This window comes from Hemicordylus capensis, chromosome 17, assembly GCF_027244095.1.
Source record: "Hemicordylus capensis ecotype Gifberg chromosome 17, rHemCap1.1.pri, whole genome shotgun sequence".
Taxonomy (NCBI): Eukaryota; Metazoa; Chordata; class Lepidosauria; order Squamata; family Cordylidae; genus Hemicordylus; species Hemicordylus capensis.
In genome coordinates, this window is record NC_069673.1 from 1,485,858 (window position 1) to 1,510,386 (window position 24,529).

The window sequence follows — 24,529 nt, forward strand, 5'->3', positions numbered from 1 at the left end:
GATATAGGGCACAGATCTAGGGCAGGGCGGGAGGGCAGTCCATTTCAGTTTTGAAACTGAAATGGATTGGAGAAAAGGCTTGTTTTTAATAACTGTTTGCATTTAAACACACACACACACACGAAAGTCCTGCAACTGGCTTGTTTCATGGCAGAAAGTGACCAAAGCATCTGGAACTGAAGCCCACCACCCTTGGACCCTCCTTCCACCTCCATGTGGAGGAATCTGCCCTTTGCCTTCATTAAAAAAGGGGGGGTAAAAGCACCCCACTTCTTGCCCCGCCCTTTAGACCACCTGGAATGCCTTGGCTTTGATTTCGGGCACAGACTTATAAGGCAGAGTGGGAGAGCTCTGCATGTTGACACTGAAATGGTTTGGAAATTGACATTGAAATGGTTTATTCATTTTTTTTAAAAAAAATTCTTCCTAAAACTATCACCCAAAGTCCTATCAGTGGCTTGTTTCATGACTTTGCATTGTTTTCCCTACTGTAGTAAAGCTGCCAGAAAGTGTTCTCTCTATCCACAGAGTCCTTCACCACGAGTGGAAGTAGGGCTGGCTGTAAACATCTAAATAAATGTAAATTATTTTATTGTTGCCTGACTGTGCTCAGGTTGGCTTGCAATCCAGAATGTCAGAGTGACTCCCCCCTCCACCAAATGCAATATATGGCCAAGCTGGTTGGACGTGCCCCAAAACCTCACTCACACGATTTGCACAGTAGGTCATCAGTCAGTGTGGTTTTGTAATCCTACGAATTGTTAAAGGAGTCCCGCACATGCTGATTTGCCCCCAGCCCCGCACCTCCTTAGAGACAGCCCTGACAACAGGGGGAAAAGGGTTTAAAGCAGGGGGGGAGGAAAACAGGTAGAAGGGATTGGGAACAAAAATACAGGCTGGTCTGCCAGGCAGACGCTCTCTCTCTTGCCACACCAGCCAAGGCCGGCCAGGAGCCAAGGAAGGCTGCAGCCAGAGTGATTCTGCAAGGCCAGAAGCTTGGCTTTAAATAGGATTTGAAACTCCCTCCTTTGGGAGCCCCCACCTTTGCCCTCCCCCCCGGCCAATAGGGTGCCGAGCCTACCAGCAAGCCAGACTCATCTGGCCAATCAGAAGCAAGAGCTCAGCCAATTAAATCAAGCAACACAAGTCACACAAAATGGAGGACGCCCTTGAAAATGGCTTCTACAACTTTCGATCCGGAGCAAACTGAACCTGGTTCGTTCGGTTTGAACTCAGACCGGCATTGCCAATGCAATGCCCTGTTGGGTCCGAGTTCGAACCTTTGAACCACACCGGTTCGAGTTTGGACCTGTTTGCACATCCCTAATCGGACTCGGTATCTTGCAGCTTCCTATGTACCCATGGTCCCAGGTTCAATCCTTGGCAGCATCTCCAAGATAGGGCTGAGAGAGAGACTCCTGCCGGCAACCTGGGAGAAGCCGCTGCCAGTCTGTGAAGACAATCCTGAGCCATTTTAAATTTGTTTTTATAGTGTTTTACAGAGTTTGTTTTAAATAGTGTGTTTTCTTAATTTTTTATTTTTTGTGCACCGCCCAGACCCTTTGGATAGGGGAGTATAAAAATGTAATAAATAATAAATAACGTTACAGTCCACGACCAGCCAGCAATTATAAAGATGAATAGTTACAGGCAATAAGTTATATAAATACCCTGATACAAAATAATAATGAATAACACTAAGACTACCAACTCCCACCCAGAGTTCCCGCTAAGGCGTGTGCACACGTTTTTGGGCGCTCACAAGTTTTTGGATGTGCGCTCAGTTAATTTTAGATCCCGCTCAGGTTGAATCAGGAAGGCCCCATTCTGAACGCACATGCGCACATATTGTCTTGATACAAAATTCAGAACAAAATTCATTCTGCACACAAATGAAAAAAACTAGAGAGAACACTGCCCCCACCAGAATAAGACGTGTAGCTTACATGACATAAGGGTCAACCGTTTGTTCCCTGACATTACAAGCAGTGGCACAAAATTTGGCCACCCAGTCGGTCATCTCGGCATCAGGGACATCACCCCATTCATGGCATCACCCCACATGGTTGCTATGGCTTATGTGGCTATGCCCAGGAGGGAGAAGATGGCGTCATTACCTTTAAAAAGAAAAAAAGAGTAAGGAGCAAGCAGCAGATTATATTTAAGCACCTTAAGTGGCGCAGCGGGGAAATGCTTGGCTAACAGCAGAAGGTTGCCGGTTCGAATCCCCGCTGGTGCTATATAGGGCAGATATAGGAAGATGCTGGAAGGCACCATCTCATACTGTGTGGGAGGCGGCCATGGTCAACCCCTCCTGTATTCTACCAAAGACAACCACAGGGCTTTGTGGGTGCCAGGAGTCAAAATCGACTTGACGGCACACTCTACCTTTACACACACACAGACACACATCACATCACATGTGCATGTTTTCTGGAAAACATTGTACCTCTCACCAAGCATTGCTCTGGACCCACAAACGGGAAAGGGTGGTCACATTTGCAGCTCCAGCCCTCACTCGAACGCGGGTTGCCTTTCTTGACTTGCAGCTCTCAAACCTCCCCACCAGGTGGCAACACATGATCGCCCTTGAAGGTTTTGCGGATTGCTCACTCTCTGCTAGTAGTATAGAGCAGGGTTTCTTAACCTTCAGCCCCCAGATGTTGATGGACTACAACTCCCATCATTCCCAACCACAATGGACATGGCTGGGGATGATGGGAGTTGTAGTCCATCAACATCTGGGTGCCCAAGGTTAAGAAACCCTGGTATAGAGGAAACTATTCGAAAGGCCATGTTTCAGAGATCCAAATGCCATTTGCATCCTTTCTTCCTCGTCTTCCTCCCCTCCAAAGCGTGTGCAATCTTAAAATGGTGAAATTACATAGGGACATAGGACGCTGCCTTACCAAGTCAGACCCTTGGTCCATCTAGCTCAGTATTTTCTACACTGACTGGCAGCGGCTCTCCAAGTTTTTTCTTCTTCCCCCCAACCCTACCTGTAGATGGATGCTGTCAGGGATTGAACCTGGGACCTTCTGCATGAAGCATACAGATGCTTTCTCTCTCCCATACAAAATGCTAAAGACCCTTGTATTTGTTCAGGCCTCCCCACCACCACCCAGGGGCTGCTGGTCTCTCAGCTCTCCTGCTTCTGTTTGTCTTTCTTATGGTGGGAGTTTTTTTGGGGTGTTTTGTTTTGGTTTTTTGGTGTTTTACAGTGTTTTTACTCTTTCACTGATTTTAAGGTTTTTAGATGAAACTTTCATGGAATTTTATTGTGTTTTTACTTTGCTAAGCCACCTTGAATGAATGTATGAATGAATAAAAGCCATCCCTCTAAAAATTTTTTTGAAATAAAGTATGCTGTCTCAGGGATGGGCATTTCTGACCAGCTGGCATCTCGGTGATCTCCTGCCCCTTCACCAGTCAGTTCTCAGAAGCGGCAGTTTGCTCAAGAGGCGGCATCAGTCCTGGCTCCAGCCCTGGACTGATGCCTGGGCAACGTTCTCCTGCAACAAGCACAAACATCTGACACCAGGAGCCGAGAGGCCATGAAAATCACATCGCGTCCCAGGACCAGGAGGGCCAGGAGACGGAGCCAGGAGCGCTGAGGTTTCACCCTGTTGAGCCTTCCCAACCGGTAAGGAATGTGGAAGGGCCGTTGTGTTGGACCACCATCGTGTTCCACGAGGGCTTGGCACTTATCCCTGTGCACCTCCGCCCTTGTTACAAAAGCAGCTGCCATATACTGAGTCCGGCCCTTGGTCCATCTAGCTCAGGACTGTCTGCACAGACTGGCAGCGGCTTCTCCAAGGTTGCAGGCAGGAGTCTCTCTCTCAGCCCTGTCTTGGAGATGCTGCCAGGGAGGGAACTGGGAACCTTCTGCATGTAAGCAGGCAGGGCTCTTCCCAAAGAGGCCCCATCCCCTAAGGGGACTATCTTCCAGTGCTCACACAGGTAGCCTCCCATAAAAAATGCAAACCAGGGCAGACCCTGATTAGCAAAGGGGACAATTCATGTTTGATACCCTCTCCTCAACATCCTGATTGTAAGGCTAATTGCGTTAGAGCGAATTCCTGCTAACTGAGCAAAGAAGCATCTTTCCACGGTGTAAGGAAAAGTGTGCTGTCGAGTCGGTGTCAACTCATGGTGACCACAGAGCGCTGTGGTTTTCTTGGTAGAATACAGGAGGGGTTGACCATTGCCTCCTCCCACGCAGTCTGAGATGATGCTTTTCAGCATCTTCCTATATTGCTGCTGCCCAATATAGGAGTTTCCCATAGTTTGAACCAGCCAGAGGTTGCCGGTTCAAATCCCTGCTGGTCTGTTTCTCAAACAGACCAGCAGGGATTTGAACTGGCAACCTCTGGCTTGCTAGTCATTTCCCCGCTGCGCCATTAGGTGCTTCCATTATATTTGGGTAGTGGGAGAGCATCATCCATCCATCCATCCAGTGGCTGTTGCTGGGGTCTCCCCCTTACCTTTCCTTTTATCTTGTGAGCCTTTGGGGGATCGGAAGCCACCTTGTTTTGTTTTTCTTTGTAAACTGCTTTGTGCACTTTTGTTGAAAAGTGGTATATAAATATTCACAGTCGTCTCACTGTGCACCCATGACCCACCCAATTCTCCCAGACTCCATCCATAGAGCACCAGGGCCCACCTCGGGCAATCCTTCGCTGGACGTTTTCAGACAGAAGCTGGATGACCATGGAGCAAAGTCCTGCACTCAGTAGGGGGGTGGCCTAGATGACCTCCAAGGACTCGGAAAATGCTATGATTCTGCTATCTCAATCAGAGGCTCTTCTGTTGACTGGAAGGTCGCTCACTTATTCTTGTCCTCCTCACACGTTCCGCAAAAGGTGAACTGGGAGAGGCTGCAGGGAGGTTTCACCTCCCCCTGATAATTCCCCATGTCTCTGTAGAAGAGCCTACTGGCCACTTAACTTAGAGAGCTGTAATTCACTGGACTGATTCTTTAGGCCCATTCAGACATGATGCTGTGCGGGTGTACAGATGTCTGTACACACGTACATGTGTTTGTGTGAACGACTGTAGCTGGGTTCCTTTTAAAAGTCTTGTCTTGTGGTAGCAAGTATGACTTCTCACCTTAGCTAAGCAGGGCCCGCCCTGGTTGCATTTGAATGGGAGACCACATATGAGCACTGTAAGATATTCCCCTTCTGAGAGATTCCTGCCTGCAACCTTGGAGAAGCCGCTGCCAGTCTGTGTAGGCAATACTGAGCTAGATAGACCATGGCCTGACTCAGTATATGGCAGCTCCCTATGTTCCTAAAAATGAACCTGGATGCAGGCCCTTCAGATACAGGGTACAGATCGGAAGCATACTTCTGTAACTGCATGTACACTGTATACTCATTGCACGAGTGTTCAGCATAATGTGTGAATAGCACTTCTGACTCGCTGGATAAAAGCAAAGTTTCTAGTTCTTATGCAAATTGCAAACATGTAAGAAACATTACTGTTGTTGCAAAGATCAACCCAACATCAAATCAAACTTCTTGTAAGCTACACGAAGAAGAAACCAAAGAATACCCATGTGCAGAATAAAAGAGAATTAGAACGTTGTTGTATTTTAAAATGCTCATATATTTTCTTTTACTCTTTAAAACAATTCTAAGACATTTGTTCAAAATACTGGCATTTCCAGCAGAATTTTTTTTTTATTTGCTTAATTTTTTTTTTAAGTGAACAATAATACATGGTAGTGATTTTCACAGTAGAGTAGACCTGCAGGATAATGCTGGGGTGGGAGGGCGCGGGAAACGACGCAATAAAAGGCCATCTTTTTGCATTTCCAAAAATAGCAGAGGGAAAGTCAAAACCCACTCGTTCAAAAGAAAAACCATTTCTGAAGAGATTTTGGATGACGCCATTTCAACATAATGCAAAGCCTGCCCTCTGCTCCGTACAGATGGATCTCTGGCTAAATGCATTAATGCGAAACTTAGAGCAAATTCTATGATAACAGAGAAACACACACACACACCCTTGCCCCACATCAACAACAACACCACAAAAAAAAACCCCAAATTATCTGAAAGTATGTAAGGGATAAAATTACATTTGTACAAAAATAGATATTTAACTTTATTGACGCTTTAGATATTTTGCTTACCCTTTCTCTTTTTTAAAAAGCTTTAGTTTTTTAAAAACCCTTTCTAAATTTTATATTTGTTAAGCTATGCACTCCATAGCAAAGGCATCTGTTTTTCTAAGTGTTGGGAGCTGCTAAAGCTATAGTTTGAATACACCTGCTGCTTGCCCCACCCCCCAGCATCTTAAAATAGATGCATTTTTGCCTCTTCTTGGGTTATAAAGTTCTGTTTTGGTGCCAACCAACTCTGCATGGGCTGGAAGGGACAGTCCGATGAAATGTACTTGCTTTCATAAAGCAAATGAAGGGGGCACCAAGAAATTAAAAAAGAGAGAGAGAACGCAAAGGTAATGCTAAAAGTCTGACTTGCTATGGGTATAATATATGCATATGTGAGTGAGGATATTTATACAGTGAACATATCTACACTACATACATATCAACGTAAAAAACATCGTGCCATCTCATTGTAGACACACAGCCTCCTACTACAATTTCACAACAGAAAGCCCCGGGACTGTGCATCCTATGTGGAATCTCTCTCGTTGCAGATGTGGAAAGGAAAGAGAGAGAGAGAGAGAGCAGGAGGGAGGGAGAGGAATCCTCTAAAACAAGGCTTGCACAACTTCGGCCCTCCTGCAGATGATGGACTACAAGTCCCATCATCCCTGACTGTTGGCCATTGTGGCCGGGGATGATGGGAGTTGTAGTCCAGCAACAGCTGGAGGGCCAAAGCTGTGTAGCCAGTTAGGGTTAGGGTTAGCACGGTAGAAGCCAATTGCATCCGAGAGAGTGGTTTGTTTAGAACCCTGGCTCTTAAATGCATCATGGCCTCCGCCCTCACTTAAAACAGCATCATGCCATCATGGTGGATCAAGTATTTTTTAAAAGGCACCCTATTTACCCGAATAGAAGACCGACGCTGAATTTAAGATGGCTCTGTTGAAAATTTCAGGTTAAGGACAGATTATATCTGTATTCACCCGAAATGAAAAAGGACTCCGAATTTAAGATGATCCCGCTTTTTTCTAACCTCACAGAACTTGGCGAGGGGCAGGGGGAGGCAAGTTTTAGATTCAGGTAAATGCAGTACATCTCACTTGGCTTGTTCAGATGACCCCTTTTGCCATCCTGTGTGGCAAAACCCACCCTGGCTCTTTGCAGAATGCTACAGACCCCACAGCTGTCCTGGGCTGAGAGAGAGTAGTTTGGTCATTGTTATGGCTCACTGCCATCGTGGGAAAGAGAGAAAGGAACCCAAAATGTGAAAGAAAAATTGAAAGGAGGAAATCGGTTAGAATCAAAATCCTGCAGAGTTTGATTTAAGGCTGTGGTGGGCAGGGGTGCAAAAGTCCGACGGTCTTTTAGGTGTGTCGCTTGTGTGTTACTTGGGGGAAGAGACTTTGGCTGCTGTCAGTTAAAATGCTTGCACTCGCCCGAGACCATTAAAGGAGGGCTGGGCATGGAATAAAGTTTCTGTACAAACATGATGTATTGGGGCACCCTCTATCCACACTACATTGCTTGCTACTGGGCATTAGATTGCACATTCCTGGCCACATTCTGTCAGAGCTGGACACACGCAAATAGAATGAGAGCACTATCCTGGCAGTAATTTATTCCAAATTCAACACAAATTCCAATGGGAGATTTTACAGGGCAGCCACATGACGTTTAAACCCTTCCTGTAATGTCTTAGCGCCACCTGCTGGGAATCTGTGAAAAAGTCACATCATTGTCAAGCCAGGATCAAGGTAGCATTGAAAAGAGATGGCTTCTTCATGGATTGTCAGCATGTGACCAGCAGATGGTGCTAGGAAATTACACAGAATGTTTAAACGTCATGTAGAGGCTCCATAAAATCTCATGATGATCTAATTTGCGAAGCTGGAATAGGTTACCATCTAGATGGGCCCAAGGACTCGGTCGGGATAAACAAGGGCAATGAATGCCAATATTTTCTGGCAAAGACCAAAGAGGCAGTGGAAAGAATTTGGTGTGCATGAATCCAATATCCTAAACCAGCCTAAAAATCTAAAAGTGTGAGATTTGATTCTTCAGTCTTGGCTTCAGAACCCAGAAATTAAAACCTGATATTTCAGTGGCTGTGTAAAGCAGCGGGTGTGTCTTTCAAAGGCTACCTGTGACTCTTGGGTCGAAGAAGTGAGCTTGCCAACTTGGGAGGCGAGACTCCTGCCTGCAACCTTGGAGAAGCAACTGCCAGTCTGGGTAGACGATACTGAGCTAGATGGACCAAGGCGCTGACTCGGTATTTGGCAGTTCCCCATTTCCGCAACCCCTGTCCTAAAGAGCACACTCCTGCACGAATGTATTAGTACAGAACGAGCCATTTCTTGCCTCATTTTGCTGGCAATCAAATGACACACAAACCCCGTTTCCAGGGTAAAAGTTGTTTGGATAATATTCCCAGCCAAGTTGCAAGCGGGCAAAGAGACGGAGACAGCGTTTCTCTTCCCTCCTGCCAGTCGGCTACCTCGAGTCATTTGGGGATGGCTGAGTAAGGGACTGAGTCGTCTCCGGGAGTCCTACGGGAAGACGTCGGCCCCTGGCGTGTGGGAAATGCCTCTTGGAAAGCGGGTGGGAAGTGTGAGGAAGCAGGCCTGGCCCGCAAGGAACGAGTGCAGCCAAAAATCTGTCCCTGAACACAGCGATCTCTGAAGGCATCTTTTTAAAGGACTCACAGCGGCTGCTGAGAGAAGGTGGATTATTTTTAGAACATACACGGAGTCTGGGGAGGGGAAAAACCCACACCAAGCAAATAAATGTCCCAGGGAAACTCCTAGGCCAGAGCCAACCACAATCACCTCACTCTTGGCCTCGGCCCAACCTGCTAAGAATAACCACTTTCTTCTGCAAAACCAACACACTCCTTCACTGTTCATTCTGGTTTTTGGTTGTTGTTTTTTAAAGAGAGATTGAGAGAGAACTTGGCTCTGGAAACACCTGCGTAAGGCAACAATACGAGCTTTGAAAAGAAAAGTCTACCTTCAGTCTCCAGATGCATGCTTCCAAGCATGTATCTGTAGCCTTAAGGACTAGAAACTTGCTTGGAAATGAAAAGAAAGCTGAGATTCTCAGGAGGTAGCTCTTTTCCATTTTAATTCTTACATGCCAACTATGTATGGGTACAAATTGGGCTCCTTTGCACTGGGCTATGAAACAGACTTCTTTCCCCACAAACGGAGTCTCAGAGCCATGACTGCTATGGGTCATTTGAGCCCCACACTGGCCAAAACAAAACTGCCCTATGGGTCAAGCTGCCCCTTCTAGCTTGACAAGGATTGCTTCTAAAGTGTGGGAAAGGAATTGTTCTCTGACCTCGGGGAGCCCAGCTGGTGCTTCTGCATGAATCGGATTCGTGCAGAGACCCGCGAGGAACTCGCCTCAGGCGGTGCTAATTCGACTGCATCTCCGTCTCGGGATTGGTTGTTACACTCAGTGTGGAGAAAAAGCAGGATGGCACACTCCCAATGGGGTCTGATCTGGAGGAGGGCAAGGCCAGGCCAAGTCATGCAGAGATGCAACAAGGTACCCTCTTCTGTGACACAACAAATTACGGCTGGGGTTATGGGATTTGTAGTCCAACAATAGCTGGAAAACCTCAGGTTGGACAAGATTGGCTCATATCTAGGGTGGGTTTCCTTTCACTTGAGCCTCCCTCAGAAGACCCCCGGCAAACACCACTGATGCCACTGTCCTACTTTTACTCTCAGGTTGCCCCAACCAGCTTTCTTGGTAAATTTACAATGAAGCCAAAACACTTTCCCTGCCAATTTTGCCAGAGTGCAAAGCCAGAGGGGGGGGTTAATTTGGGAGCCCCCAAAAGGGAATCAGCTGACCATCAGTGCTCCTGGCTGTCCCGGTGGTTGCCATATTTCCCCACAATCTGAACGCATCCTGTGCTTATTCCAGGGGGATTGCGGGAGGAAAAACACTGGTGACTGCGAGATGGTCAGAGCCTGTTTCCTGAGAAAGTCAGTTCTGGCGAGCCTTTCACCTCCCCATACATTTTGAGCTGAAAGTTGACTAAAACTTCAAAAAACGAGGCTCTCTCAGAATGGCCACAGAATGTATAGGAAGCATTCCGTTTCGGATCACTTTTATTCTGGACTTAATTTTTTCTCTCCGCTAGACTAGATTCTGAAGCTCAAATGTTGCCTTTGTTGAATGGGCCTCGACCGCAGAATCTACCTTTGACAAGTGGGCCACCTGAAGTATGCCTAAAGACAATACCTCTGAGCATGAGCAGAGAGTGTTTTTGCCCCCGTGCCACACAACTGGCCTCGCCCAGCTGGGATGGGGTGAGGCGAGGCTTGCATCAGAAGGGCTGACCTTTCAGACAGGTGTCACCTCTGGTCTCTCTCTCTCTCTCTCTCTCTCTCTCTCTCTCTCTCTCTCTCTCTCTCTCTCTCTCTCCTTAAAGAACAGACCTGCACAGTGGATTCTGCTGGGCACAGCCGGGCCTTAGGTTGGGAGGCAAAGAGGCTGGCGTGGCATCAGCTCCAAGATCACCGCTCTGTTAACAAGCCTGCTTAGAAGCACAGGAAAGTGTGATGGCCCTGAGTGCAGCAGCTGAGCAGTGCTTCCAAAGCAGAGGGTCTCAGGCTGTCTGGAAAAGATCTCAGCAGAAGGCTGGGAAAGCCCGCCAAGTCCAAGAACATGGGGCCACTCACAGCAGACCCTGGTAGACTAGAGGAACTGCCTATAAGGGATGTGCACGAATCGAATTTTCAAATACGCTTCAAATTTGAATTGAATTGGCTGGAAACAGGTGGATTTAATTCTAATTGATTTGATTTGAATCTAATCAACCTATCTGGGGGGCTTTTTTGACCAGAGTGCCTGAATGGTTTTTAGAAGGTGACAAAATTGTCCCAAAATGGTCACCGAATAGATTCGAATCGATTCAAACGCAAGTCTGACCGATTTGAATTGAATTGAATTACCTTTTTAAAGGGGTGATTCTATCCAAATTCCAATCGTCCAAATTGGCCAGCTTCAAGTCAAATCAATTCAAATCGATTCACACATCCCTACTGCCTATGTCGATGCTGAGAATCCACAACCCTGATAAGCAACTTTCCCAGAACTGGCTCGCCTCGGTGCTAAACTCCCCTCCAAACTCTACAAAACCAGAGAACGCTCAAGAGCGTTGCCAGGAAGGCACAGCCCATCAATACTTGGCTTCGTGTGTTAAATGGTGAGCAGACACAGGTTTGGCCGTACAAAGCACAGAACTGCCCGTGGGATTTCCTCTGAACACCTTCCAGGGTCCCCGTGCCAGGATATCGGATATGAAGACATGAAACAGGCAGGGCTCGGACAGAGCTCCACAGGCTGCATTTCTGCATATCTGTTCCGGGCACAGGGGCAGGGACATTTTTCTTTTCTTTTTAAGGTGGCAATAGTAGAGGAAGAACTTTAAAGCAGGGGTTCTCACGTTTGGGTCCCCAAATGTTGGACTGCAACTCCCATCATCCCCATCCATAACGGCTGGGGATGGATGGGAGTTGTAGTCCCAGCAACCAGTGGACCCAAGGTTCCCAACCTCAGCCTTAAAGAACCACGAGCAACGACAATTTCATCTTCTGCAAAACGCCCACTGGACAGGCATGCCCTTTGGCAAGGAAAGGCATGGATGGATTTGGTTCACCCGTGACATTCACAGCGTTAAAAGTGCCTGGGCTGATCTCTGTGCATTCCTGTCGGCTTGCAATAGGCCGGCCTCACTCTGACAACAGAGAGGACGTCACCTTTGAACAACAACATCAAGACAGCTATGAAAGCACCGCCCTTTTGCAGGATGCTGCCTGCCTGTGCCAGGCCCTTCCCTTCACGCTTAATTTTACGACGCCGTTAGATCAGGGCTCCCCAAGTTTTTTAAACAGGAGGCCCCCTTCCGGATCAAGCCTTCAGCTCAGGTGCCCCATAGAGATTTTTATTGCTCATGCACACACACTTAAACGTTAGCTATGAGACAAGCGACTCCAATCAATGGCTCCCATCCAGACTGAGTTACTCATGAATAACGAAACAAACTTTTTTGAAGTGACTCCCGTTGGAAGTAAGCATGTCCCATCAATCCCAATAAGCTTGCTCATGAGCAGCACAGCAGAAGCATGGGGAGGCAAGGTGGGCGCTGAGCACCCCCTGAAAACCTTCCCCTATTAGGAACCCTTCGCCGCGAAGACCCTCCTCAGCTTAACTGCGTTTGCACTCAGTTCCCTTTAGAGATGTTAAGCAATTGAAATGGGCGTGGGGGGCGGGGGGAGGATCATCTTTTCCTCTTTCCAAATCAGGGGTGGGGTTGGGGGGGGACGACAACACAAAACACACAATCCCTTCCATCCTTCTTCCCAAAGTCCATCTCTCTGCAACGGAGGACGCAAATCCCATCTGCCCAACCAAAGCCACAAATGCGGGGGGCGGGGGGGGGGTGAACGACGGCGAGAGTGACCCAGCTTGCAGGCTCTTTTGCGGTGCACCTGTGCCCGGGAAGGAGGCGGCGGTGGGTGCCCTTTGAGTGTCTGAAACCCACGGTCTCTCCATCGGTGGAAGGAGCAGCGGCAGCCCAACACTGGATCCTCAGAGGCAGCAGAGATTGTGAAAGCAACAAAGGGGCCGAGCCAACAGGGTCGCCAGGTGAGTGCCGCGCGGAGGAGAGCAGTGTCTTTTGCACCGGGCGGGACGCGGAGGCGGAGCGTGGTGGAGCCTGCTGAGCTCCAGGAGAGGGGCTGATGCTCGCCAGAGGCTGCCTCTTAAGTCATTTGGTGGGGGGCCTCCAGCATCTCCATCAAGAAGGTGTCGATAGGGGTGTCGCCTATGAGCTTGAAGAAGAAGAGGTGCTCTAAGCATTTGAGGCCGATGGAGCGGAGGGCGGGGAGGCGGAGCAAGAGCTTGGCGAACCTACAAGGCAAAGACAGCCGTTAGAAGGGGAGGGGAGCCCGGTTGGGCCAGGCGACGAGCCCGCCTGCCACGTCCGGAGGGTGCACCGCAAGCTGGAACGTCAGCCAGCAGGGTGAAGCCGCAGCTAAAAAGGCTAACGTGATCCCGGACTGTGCCAACTGCAGGCACAGGGTCCAGGCCTCGAGGAGTGGTCACTACGCTCTAGTCTGCATGGATCAGACCGCATGCGGGGTACTGTGTCCAGTTCGGGGCGCCGCATTTCAGAGGAGGATGGCTTCGGAGGAAGGCAACCCAGACGGTGAGGGGTCTGGAAGCTAAGTTGAGGAAACTGGGGGTGCTTAGCCTGAAGAAGAGAAGACCAAGGGGTGGCGGGGAGAGTCATCTTCAGATATCTGAAGGGCTGTTACAGAGGAGGAGGAGGGGAGTGGACTGGTTCTCTGCTGCTCAGGACCAGCTGTCCTTCCCTGGAAGTCCCCAAACAGAGGCTCTGTGTGGGGGTTGGACTAGATGACCTCCAAAGCCCTCTCCAGCTCTGTGGTTCTAGGATTCTAATCGTGGCCAGGCAGAAGCTTCCAAGAAGCCTTCCGGCAACCGCCTTCTCCCCTTGCAGCTTGCCTTAACAATCCAAGGTTCATCACGGTGGCTGGGTCATGTGCCGTGACGACGTGGGATTACTGCTCCGAGTTGAGGCAAGAATCCCTTGGGGTTTTCAAAGGCAGCTGGGCACTGTCCTGATCCCTTAGACCTTTGGGACAGGATAGGAGCATCTACTGGTGGCGGGCCTCCCTCTCTCTTTCCTTGGCTGGTTTGGGGGATTTTCAGTTCTTTGTTCTGCGGTCGCTTCAATACCTATCATTTTAACATGATTTGGTTTTTATTCCAGTTCTACTATGCTTTTATGTTGTTTTATGATGCCTGTAAACCACCACCACCCCTTTTTTTGTTTTTTTAAAGAGGGATCATCACATCTTGGGTCAGTGAGTTCAAGACGGTCATTATGCATGGTGTGGGAACGTCCCTCCTTTTGTCCTGGACATGTCGTTATGCTTTCATTTTTGCAAATACACAGTTGTGTATGGCCCCACAGAGGTTCAGGTGGAGAGATTCTAGAAATCTGCATGGAGCACAATCAGAAATCATGAAGGGGAGTGCAAAATACCGTCTCCAATACAGAACTAAGCAGCTCTTCAGAATATCCTGGAAAAGGAACAAATATTTTGTTTGTTTGTTTGTTTTAAATACTACCTGACTCCAAAGCTCTAGGCAGTATTAAATAGCCTTTTTAATCGGGCTTGCCAAATATTCTCGTGTTTCAATATTCACATTTGATGCCGATGCACACTGATCTGGAAAAACCTGAGCAAACATTGGTATTCTTTCACTGCGGCCTGGCAACCTTTTCTTCCCCGAGATGCCACTACTTCTTCTTGGTATCATTTTCTCCCTTCTCCTCTGCCCTCACTGTCCTTGGCCTCATTGGCCCACACTGCCACTGAACAAGTCAACCCACATTATCTTGCTTACAAACATCAACAGTGACATCTAGCACTGTGACATCATGGTGGGGAGGGGAGAGGAAATCACATAGGGTGCAACAGCCAATCGGATTAAGTGGCAGTGGGGCAAGTGAGGGCAGGGGACAGTGAGGGCAAAGAGAAGGGGAAATGGTACTGAGAAAAACAGCATGCATACAACGTGACAAAAAGTATTTGCAAGGCATGCTGAAAATTGCTGGAAAATACATGTGTTTTCAGTGGATCCGTTGTTACAAAAAACAAGTTAAGTTTGGGCTTGGCAGAAGTTTCTAGTACTCATGGCTCCTTTGCATCCTTGAAGAAATGCCCTCCCCTGCAGAGAACGGACATTTGAATATTTCTTTTCCCTTCCTGCCTCTCCTCTACACACACACACACACACACACACACACACACACACACACACACACACACACACACACACGCTTTCTTCTACAATTATTATGTTGTTGTTGTTTACACAGTCAGACAGGTGTTATTGACTGGTTTGTTTTATCCAGACATCGAGTCCTTCCCAAGGACCTGGGATGCCAGAATTTTACTGTCAATGGTTATAGATATCGTCGCAGAATATAGGCTGTTCCCAGAAAAGCTGCTTTTTGTAATTGGCCGGTGGTGATTTCTGTGGCCCCTCTGGTGTCGAGGTGCTCTTCAAGGTCTTTTGGAACGGCACCCAGGGCGCCAATGACCACTGGGATCATTATTATTCTTGTTGTTGTTGTTGTTGTTATTCCCCTCTCCCCCTTGCATAATTGAGGGTGACACCATATATTTATTTTTATTGCAAATAGATGCAAACGTGTGGTTTCCAAAAAAATGCAGCGTCTGTTTCAGGCCTGGAACTGAACCAGCTCCTGGCGGGGGTGGCAGTGCTGTGAGGGGCGGTTTTGTTGACTTTATTTTTGAACGCTGAGTTGGCAAGAACCGTGGGACGGAGGCCAGGAAACGCGGATCAAGACCTGCCACTCTCGTCCTCCTTGTCCCGCTCACCCCCGACACACAGGAAGTCTCACTCTTAAACTAAACCAGATGAGGGCTGCTTGGAAACCTTTTAACTGTGAAAGAACCAGCTCGGGGAATAATCCAGCCACAGGGAAAGAGCAGCTGGGTGGGAGGAGAGGGGCAGGTTCAAAAGAGGGGCAAGCAAGGTTAAGGTCAGGCATCCGCCAGAGGAGAACCGCGGAGTGGAGATGCCGGAACTAGTTTTCCTTGGAACCTTTCCTTGCTGTTCCTTGATCTGGAAGGAGGGAATTATTGGGTGCACGTATGCTTCTGGTCAGCCATTTGCCCATGAAATACAAGAACTGGATCTAGTCCTGGTTAGAATTAACTGGCAGTGGGGGGAAAAAGCCCCCTTCTCCATCGAAGTTCCAATGCAATCTCAGAGGATGCGCCTAACACTCAACACTCTTGAGTGTTGAGTGCACTCAAAGGATGAGCCAGGGAAGGAAGTGTGGCTGACACAGGAAGCGCATCTGCCAAGGAAGATTAACTCTCTATGTGCCTGACTTTTTTTGTTGTTGTTAAAGGGGGGGATCCTTTTAAAAAGATTTTTTTAAAGGGGGGGTTCCCCTCTCATTTCCAAATGTAATTCAAAAAGAAGTGATAACCCCGCCCCGCCCCCCGCCCCCCCCCCCCCACAAACAAATATACCCAAGCCCTCCAATCAGAATGGATGGAAATACAGAAACGTATCCGCCAGAACAGAAGGCCAAATTAGGAAACGCAGTTATATGTAGACGATGGAAAGAGAAAACAAAATGGCGCCAGGTTCCCTATGAGGAGCATTTGAAAGATCTGGGTGTGTTAAGCCTGGAAAAAAGAAGGCTGGGGGAGGGGGAGATACGAGAGCCATCTTCAAGTTTTGAAAGAAAGAGGAGTGGGCTTGTTATCTGTCATGCCTGAGGGCAAGACTGGAACCAAAAGGTTGAAATTACAAGGATGCAGATTTGGACTAGACAACGGGAGGCATTTCCTGACTGTAAGAGCTGTTAGACAGTGGAAGAGCCTGCTTCATGCAGTGGTGGACTCTCCTTCTTTAGAGATTTGGAGATGGAGAAGGAAGAAGGAAGAGATGGAGAATGAGAGGAGACAAAGGAGACAGAGGAGGAGAGAGATGGAGAAGGAGACAGAGGAGGAGGAGGAGAGAGATGGAGAGAGAGAGAGGAAGAGACAGAGGAGGAGGAGAGAGATGGAGAAGGAGAAAAGAGATGGAGAGAGAGAAGAAGAGACAGAGGAGGAGGAGGAGACAGATGGAGAAGGAGACGGAGGAGATACAGGAGGAGACAGAAGGAAGATGGAGAAGGAGGAGGAGGAGACAGAGGAGGAGATGGTGAAGAAGGAAGAGGAGGAGAAGGAGTAAAATGAAACAAAGAGTGAGAAAGCGGAAGTTAGTTTCCAAGTGGCCTTATCTTACATGTGGACATTACACTCACTCACCTTCCAGGCTGGTCGGGATATTTGTGTTTGCAGTAGGCCTCAAGCGAAGCGTACACCTTCTCACGCAGAGCCTCCACTTCGGCAGGATTGGAAAGGCCTTTTGAGTCTGTGAGAGAAGAGAGACTTTGAAACGGACACCTTTTAAGCCCTCCTGAGGACCAGAGGCATGTGGGCATCGTAAGGAAGGGGAGAACTTTCTTATCATCAACAATAAACCAAAAAACTAAAGCCAAACCCATCCCTTGGTTTCAGCCTGGGTGGCAACAGGCAGCAGAGAGCAGATGTGAGCACTGTAGAATATTCCCCTCAGGGGATGGGGCCATAGCTCATTGGGAAAGCATCTGCCTGCTTGCATGCAGAATGTCCCAGATTCACGTCCTGGCAGCATCTCCAAGATAGGGCTGAGAAAGACTCCTGCCTGCAGCCTTGGAGAAGCCGCTGCCAGTCTGTGAAGACAATACCGAGCTAGATGGACCTAGATGGACCACTCGGTACAAAGCAACTTCCTCTGTTCAGATCCCACCAGTTTTATACTCTCAGGGAGCAGATCATGGTGGGAATTCGAGACAAAATCCCACACTGGAGTTGCAGAAACTAAAACCAAAATAATCTTGAGAGGATTAAATTATACATAAGGCATATTTCCCATGGCACTGCTCTACTCGCAGGATTTCATAACCTGACAAATCCAATTACTCTGAATAAATTCAGTTTTTTGGGCCTGTCCCCTTTGATTTACCTAACATGCTGTTACCATCTCCCCAGGAGCTGCCCAGATGAGCACCACTGGGCAGAATTCTGCACGGGGGTTTTAAAAGATCTGATGGCTCCCTGAAAGAGGGGTTTGCTAGAGCACCGAGCCCCCTCTGAGCAGATCAGCACTCCTTGGTCTGATCTGCCTTCAACAGGTACCCCTCCATGGACAGAAGCCAGGGAGTCCCGGAAAGGAGGCTCAGATCCGTGAGAGTAAAACCTATTTGCACTGAGGTTACTTGGCTTGCTCAGAGGCAATGTTGGGTGTAAATTGACATGTGTGGCCTTCTTTCAGATAAGCTAGAGACAGGTTATATTGTTCAACAGAACACACCAGTCCCGTCAAAGCTAATAAATAAGATCTGGATCATGGCCAGACTAAATTACTCACGAGTCACTGAAACTAATGAGACAAGTTAGTTGTAACTCACCTGTCCCATAAATTTCAGTGGGACAACTCATGAGTAATTTAGCCTGGAGGGTAGTGTTTTCCAAGAACACGACATGCACACGACATGCCAACAACATCACTTTAAAGGAGACCAGTGTTCTGAAAGCGAAGCAATGGACGCTACATCCAGACCAGAGGTTTTCTGCTAATTGTGGTTATGGGGCGATTGGTTCATCTGACCTGAGAGTGGGGGTTCAGCATGCTCAGCTGGTCTTGTGGCAGCAAGCATGAATTGTCTCCTTTGCTAAGCAGGGTCTGGCTTTGGTTTGCATTTGGATGGGCGACTACAGGTGAGCGCTCTAAGATATTCCCCTTAAGGTATGGGGCCATAATAGCTCAGTGGAAGAGCATCTGCTTTGCATGCAGCAGGCGCCAGGTTCAACCCCTGAAATTGCCAAGTAAAGCTGGGAAAGACCCCTGCCTGCAACTTTGGAGAGTTGCTGCCAGTCAGTGTTGACAACCCTGAGTTAGATGGACCGACAGCCTGACTCCGTATAAGGCAGCGTCCTATGATCCTATGGATGGACCAGGTTTGAATCTTCAGGGTGCTTTTAGAATAGGAGTTCCCAGATGTGGATGGAATACAACTTCCATCATCAACCACTACACTACGCCCAACTCACTGACACATTTTGTTTATTTAGAATATTTATGCACCACTTTTCCACAAAAACATTTACAGAGAGGTATACATAATAGAGAAATGAAAGTAAAACATGGACCCATCCCAACATAACCTCTTGGAAAGCCCAGCTAACATCTCTGAGGAAGGTGGGGACAAATGAGCCCCACTCTGTCTCCCTGCCCTATGCACCAAAGTCTGAGAATCATGGGTGGTTATATCCGGTAGGGGTGTGTGGAACCAGTTTGATTCGAACCAGGCCGGTTCAACCGGTTCAAACTCAAACAGGACTGGCCTCCCAAAAAAGGTGGCCGGTCCACCTTTCCCCCCCCGAACCAGACTGGGCCTGGTTCAGTACAGACCAGTTCGAGGGGCTCTACATGTAAAGAGGAATTTGGTGAGGATTCCCCTTTACAATACCCCTGCTAACCAGGCAAAGAGGAACCTTTTTAACATGGTGATGCTCCTTATTGAGCAGGGGGAGAGTAACTGGCCCTCTCCACCCCCAGCACAGTACTTCCGGTGACTGTGGCTGGTGTCCCTCTTATGCTTCTTTTTAGATTGTGAGCCCTTTGGGGACAGGGAGCCATCTTTTTTATTTATTTATTACTTCTCTGTGTAAACCACTTTGGAAACTTTCGTTGAAAAGTGGTATATAAATATACGTTGTTTGTTTGAGCCTACCTCTAAAAGGGTTCTAAGGGCAGCCTCTCACCACCACCACCACCCAGGCCTTAGAAACCCTTTTAGAGGCAGGGATCCCTTTTGCTTGTAAAGGGGAATGCTCACCAGGTCCCCCTTTACAAGAAGAGGCCTTCGAACCAAACCGGCTCGCCAACCGGCGGTTTGGTTCAAGTTTGGTTCCAAACAGCCAAAACCAGTTCCGTGCACACCCCTAATATCTGACAGTTTGCAAAGGATCATAAGTCAAAAGGGAAGGACCCTGCCCCAAGTAGTCTACAATCTACATTTCAATAATGGGGGGGAGGGTGATAATAAAGGGAAGCTGGGATATCAGCCAGACCATGTCAGGGTGGTGCAGCATCTGGCTTCTCCTTTCCCACATCATCTCTGCATCATAAGGGGCCCCACTTCTTTGGAAAGCTCTTCCCCTTCAGATCCGTCTAGCCCCTTCCTTACTGATCTTCAAATCTCTATTGGAGACTTTTCTTTTTCGCCAGGCTTTTGCCCTGTAGTTTACTTATTTTGTTTTTTTGTTAGTTACTTTAGTTTTTAATTTAGAATGTAATTTTTAATGTTGCCTTGTTTGCGTGTTTTTGTGCACCACCTGGAGTCTTTGGAGTGGGTGGTATATTAAATGTTTCTAATAAATAAATATTAAGGGTGAAGAATAGTTCAATGCCCTAACTTGGCTTTTTCTAATGATTTAGTCCTGGTCTCCAACAGAAGGTGTAAGTTCAAATCCCACTGTTGACACCAATTTTCTTTTCTTTAAAAACAAAAACCCACACACACGCTTTTTTGCCAGAGTGGCAAAGGGGACAATTCATGCCTGCCACCAGAAGACCAGCTCTCATCCCTTTTTTTTCTTTCTTGATTTGATGCAGCAGAAAGTAAAAGAGCGGAAGCAGAGAGGGGAAGCAAACCTACCGGGGTTGAAGAGGACGATAGCTCGCAGGCAGCCTAGTTCGGTCTTGTCCATCTGCATGTCCCTCATTTTTGACACGAGTTCTGTCAATACTCTGCAAGGGTGGAGCAATAAGAAAGACTGTGGCACTCAGGCTTCCGAGCATCCATTTCATTTATTACTATTTTTGTAGCCGAGCTATCCAGTAGCCAGCGAGGGATCCCTCATAACATTGTGAGCTTTATTGTTGTGATGCCTTCTTGTGCACATTTCCCATGAGGGCTAGAAGATTGTTTAAAAAGTGAAAGGCGGCTATCCTTCACAAGCAACTGGAAGACAATGTTGGTGTGAAAGGTAGAGCTGTGGCATGTGCGTGATTGGTGGACAGCAGAATGACTCAAGCCAACTCTGCACCCCTTTCGCCTCCGAACAAGGCCCACTATCACTCCATCTCCAGGTCCGGGCGCCCCTACCTGTCGAAGATGGCGCCAACTCCTGCACTGTGAGCGCTGTTCCGATGAACGTGGAGGCCTGTGGCAAGGAGGATCCCATCTTTCACAGCTATGGACCGGTGAGAGAAGGAGGCAATCAGCAATTCATTCCAGCCTGGAGATAAGACAACAGGGAAGGAAATGATGGTGGTGTGAAGGCTACCCAAACACTGCACAAGGATAGTGCTCATATCTTGATCTCTTTAGACCTTTCAGACAATCAGTCTGTGTAGCCTGGGCATGCAGGTCAAGCATCCTGTTTCTGGGCTCAGAGGCAGGCTATGAGGGTGTGTAATGCTCGCCTTGAATAAAAGCTGAGCATTATGTGCCCCAAATTCTTCTCTGGCTCAGATAAAAATTCAAGCTGGAAAAGAATTCCCAAGTGATACTGGGAAAATACATTTCCCATGGATCAACAGGGGAGTTAGTGTGCTGCTACACAGTACCCAAGGCACCAGGAGAGTGGGGGGGGGGGGGAGAGAAGAGACACCCCCTCCTTCTTGTGGACAATGGCCCAGGCAGGTAAGCGTAGTTTAAAGGAGAGCAGGCAAGGGATTTGGGAATCAGCATGTGTGAGAGATTGGACTCAAGAGCTCATGGGGGTGGGTGTTATGCTGCATTTGGATCAATTTGGGGGGGAGAATATTTTCTTATTTGGGGGTGGGTGGGGGTGAGATAGTTTGGATTATTTCCTAGTCAGTCCAAGGCATGCTGGAAAGATGTGCACTACTCTAGTGCAAACTAGAGTAGGAACATAGGAAGCTGCCATATACTGAGTCAGACCATTGGTCTATCTAGCTCAGTATTGTCTTCACAGACTGGCAGCAGCTTCTCCAAGGTTGCTGGCAGGAATCTCTCTCAGCCCTATCTTGGAGATGCTGCCAGGGAGGGAACTTGGAACCTTCTGATGCTCTTCCCAGAGTGGTGGCTCCATCCCCTGAGGGGGGAATATCTTACAGTGCTCACATGTAGTCTCCCATTCATATGCAACCAGGGTGGACCCTGCTTAGCTAAGGGGACAAGTCATGCTTGCTACCACCAGACCAGCTGTCCTCTCCAGCAGGACTGAAGTCGGAGGTCCTGCCCTTAACTCCCTAAGTCATCTGACTCTCTCAAGACAGCTTTCGGGTGGCTGAAGACACTGGAAAAGATCTGGAAGCACCTCCCACGCACACAGGACCTGAGCTTCTGAGCTCCCTCTGGCCTGCCTCTGGCCAGCAGTTCTGGGACCGCAATGCTGCCCTTCTAAACTGTCCAGAGTCCGTCCCGTCAACAATGCCACCACTTTGTATGTGGCTGACGGGATGTTCCCAGCCCATTTCTCGGTCAACTGGCAGATGAGGATCTGGCAGAAGGTGTCTATAAATATTTGGTAACATGCAAGAAAGAACGAGGGAGAAACGAGGGAGCAGGATGCAACCCGAACAGGCTGTCAAAATGCAACGGAGCTCCGAAGAGAGAAGGACAGGGCCGTGACTTGGGCCCCAGCCTGGAGAGAGTTGTGATGGGTCAGGTTGGCTCTTCTGGGTCACCTCAACCTCGGCTTCTGCTGCAGCAGGGCCAGTGAGGACTCTCAAAGCCTTTGTAACGAACTCTGCTGCACAGCAACGCTCCAGTTCCAGGCACCAGAGCAAACACATCTCCGCGACTCTCCTAATATGCCCTTGCAAACATCTCCCCAGGGCTGAAGGTTAAATAAGGTTCTCCAAAAACCTGTACTAAGCTTCTGAGACAAGAGAAACCTTGTTTTTCTTCCATTTGCTATGAAATTGTGCATAAGATAGCACTCTGAACATCCATCAAGGGCTCCAGAAATGCAAAACATATCTTTAGTCTCTTGCCAGGAGACCTTCATTTCTCCTTCTTCAATGCTCCCAGAATTCACTAAACCACTCTGCCTTCGCCACCCTCCTCCTCCTCCAAATATTTATATACCGCTTCCCAACAAAAGTTCTTAAAGCAGTTTACATAGCAAAATAAGCTCATAGAATTGTCGCCTTTCCCAGAAGGGCACACAGTCTAATAGGAAACACGTTAGACACCAACAACAGCCGCTGAAGAGATGCAGTTCTGGGGTTGAACAGGGACAATTATTCTCCCCATGCTAAATATTTTTTTAAAAAAATCCACCACACACAATGATGTTAGGCATTAATCAGCCAAGAGTGCCTTTTTGTAGTGCTTTACCCCTGCTAACTGAGCAAAGAGACACCTTTGAATGTGGTGATTCTCAAACTGAGCAGGGGGGGAGCAACTGGCCCTATCCATCCCCAGCACACCATCCCTCCAGTGGCTGTTGCTGGTGTCGATCTCATGTTTCTTTTTCAGACTGTGAGCCCTCTGGGGACAGGGAGCCACCTTTAATTATTTAAAGCTATGTGTACCACTTTGGGAACTTTTGTTGAAAAGCAGTAGATAAATATTCATAGTAGTAGTAGTATTGACTAGCTCTGCCAGCCGGGGGGTTTAGAAGGGCAACATAGCACTTCCCAACCAGGCCGTCCAGAAGTGGGCATGTAAGACGGAGCTCAAGGACTTGGATTTTACGTGGATGGAAGCGATGGGTGTCACTGTGTGCATATTTGGACATGGATTCTAAGATGGCGGTGGACTCTGCATGCATTGGGTTCCACTTCAGAAACCAGACGAGATTAATTCAGAACCCCAAGAGGACGGAGCCATTGCTCAGTGGCAGGGCATCTGCTCTGCATGCCGGAAGTCCCAGGTCCAATGCCTGGCAGCATCTCCAGGGCGGGCGGGGAAAGAGCGGAGAAGCCGCTGCCAGTCTCTGTAGGCCAAGGATTCTCAACATTGGGTCCCCAAATGTTATTGGACTTCAACTCCCATAATCCCCAACCAAAGACCCCCTGGGGCTGGGGATTATGGGAGCTGAAGTCCAATAACATCTGAGGACCCAACGCTGAGAATCCCTGGTGTAGACAATCCTGAGCTAGATGGACCGAGGGTCGGACTCTGTAGAAGGCAGCTTCCTACGTTCCTAACCTTTGCTGCTCCAGGTGTTGCTGAACGACAACCCCCATCATTCCCAGACACAATTTATTGTGGCTGGGGGTGGTGGGAGTTGTCATTGTACACAAGGCTGAGCTAGATGAGCCAACAGTCTGACGGTGGATAAGGCAGCTTCCTAGGTTCCACACCTGTTGTAGCGATGCTGTAGCAATGTCCATGATACACGGGAACAGCATGTGAATATCCCACTCCCCCACTGCTGTGACGGGATACCCCTCAGAGCCCCCGTTTACACAGGGGCTCCAAAATTCCATCAGCGGGGACCCTCAATAACTCGGCTTTGGGCCTGCCTCGATCTCAGGTCCCGCCCAGAACGGGAAGCAAAGAGGCTCCAGCAGGCTGGACTGTGCACCTTCCCTTCACCTGCACAGGTGAGCTGAAATGGTCACACCTCCCAGCCAAAGGCCAGCTGGCCGCCCCATCCAAGGCACACTTCTCTGAAGACATGGTTCCCGTTTGATTTTTTTTTCCCCCAGGGCACTGGCACACACGAATCCGAGCGCCACTCTGAGCAAAGTTTTAACGCTTCAATATTTCATGGGCAGGCTGTTCTCTGCAGGCTGCTCTCCGTGCTC

The 24,529-nt window shown here is 48.4% G+C and overlaps 2 protein-coding genes across 6 annotated transcripts in view; both read right to left on the reverse strand.

The window, feature by feature from the left end:
- COL5A1 (collagen type V alpha 1 chain) overlaps window positions 1-2,104 on the reverse strand; it is a 374,283-nt gene extending 372,179 nt beyond the window's left edge. Inside the window, exon 1 of the mRNA XM_053282026.1 lies at window positions 1,947-2,104. Coding sequence (XP_053138001.1) covers window positions 1,947-1,980 — 34 coding nt within the window. The 5' untranslated portion in view covers window positions 1,981-2,104. The remainder of the gene's footprint in view (window positions 1-1,946) is intronic.
- A 3,482-nt stretch (window positions 2,105-5,586) lies between these two features.
- RXRA (retinoid X receptor alpha) overlaps window positions 5,587-24,529 on the reverse strand; it is a 186,796-nt gene continuing 167,853 nt past the window's right edge. For all 5 annotated transcript variants that reach the window (XM_053282348.1, XM_053282347.1, XM_053282346.1 and 2 more), the window contains 4 exons: window positions 20,907-21,039; window positions 20,457-20,548; window positions 17,020-17,125; window positions 5,587-13,045 (listed from right to left, as the gene is read on the reverse strand). In XM_053282348.1, the coding sequence (XP_053138323.1) occupies window positions 12,898-13,045; window positions 17,020-17,125; window positions 20,457-20,548; window positions 20,907-21,039 (479 nt within the window). In that variant the 3' untranslated portion in view covers window positions 5,587-12,897. The remainder of the gene's footprint in view (window positions 13,046-17,019; window positions 17,126-20,456; window positions 20,549-20,906; window positions 21,040-24,529) is intronic.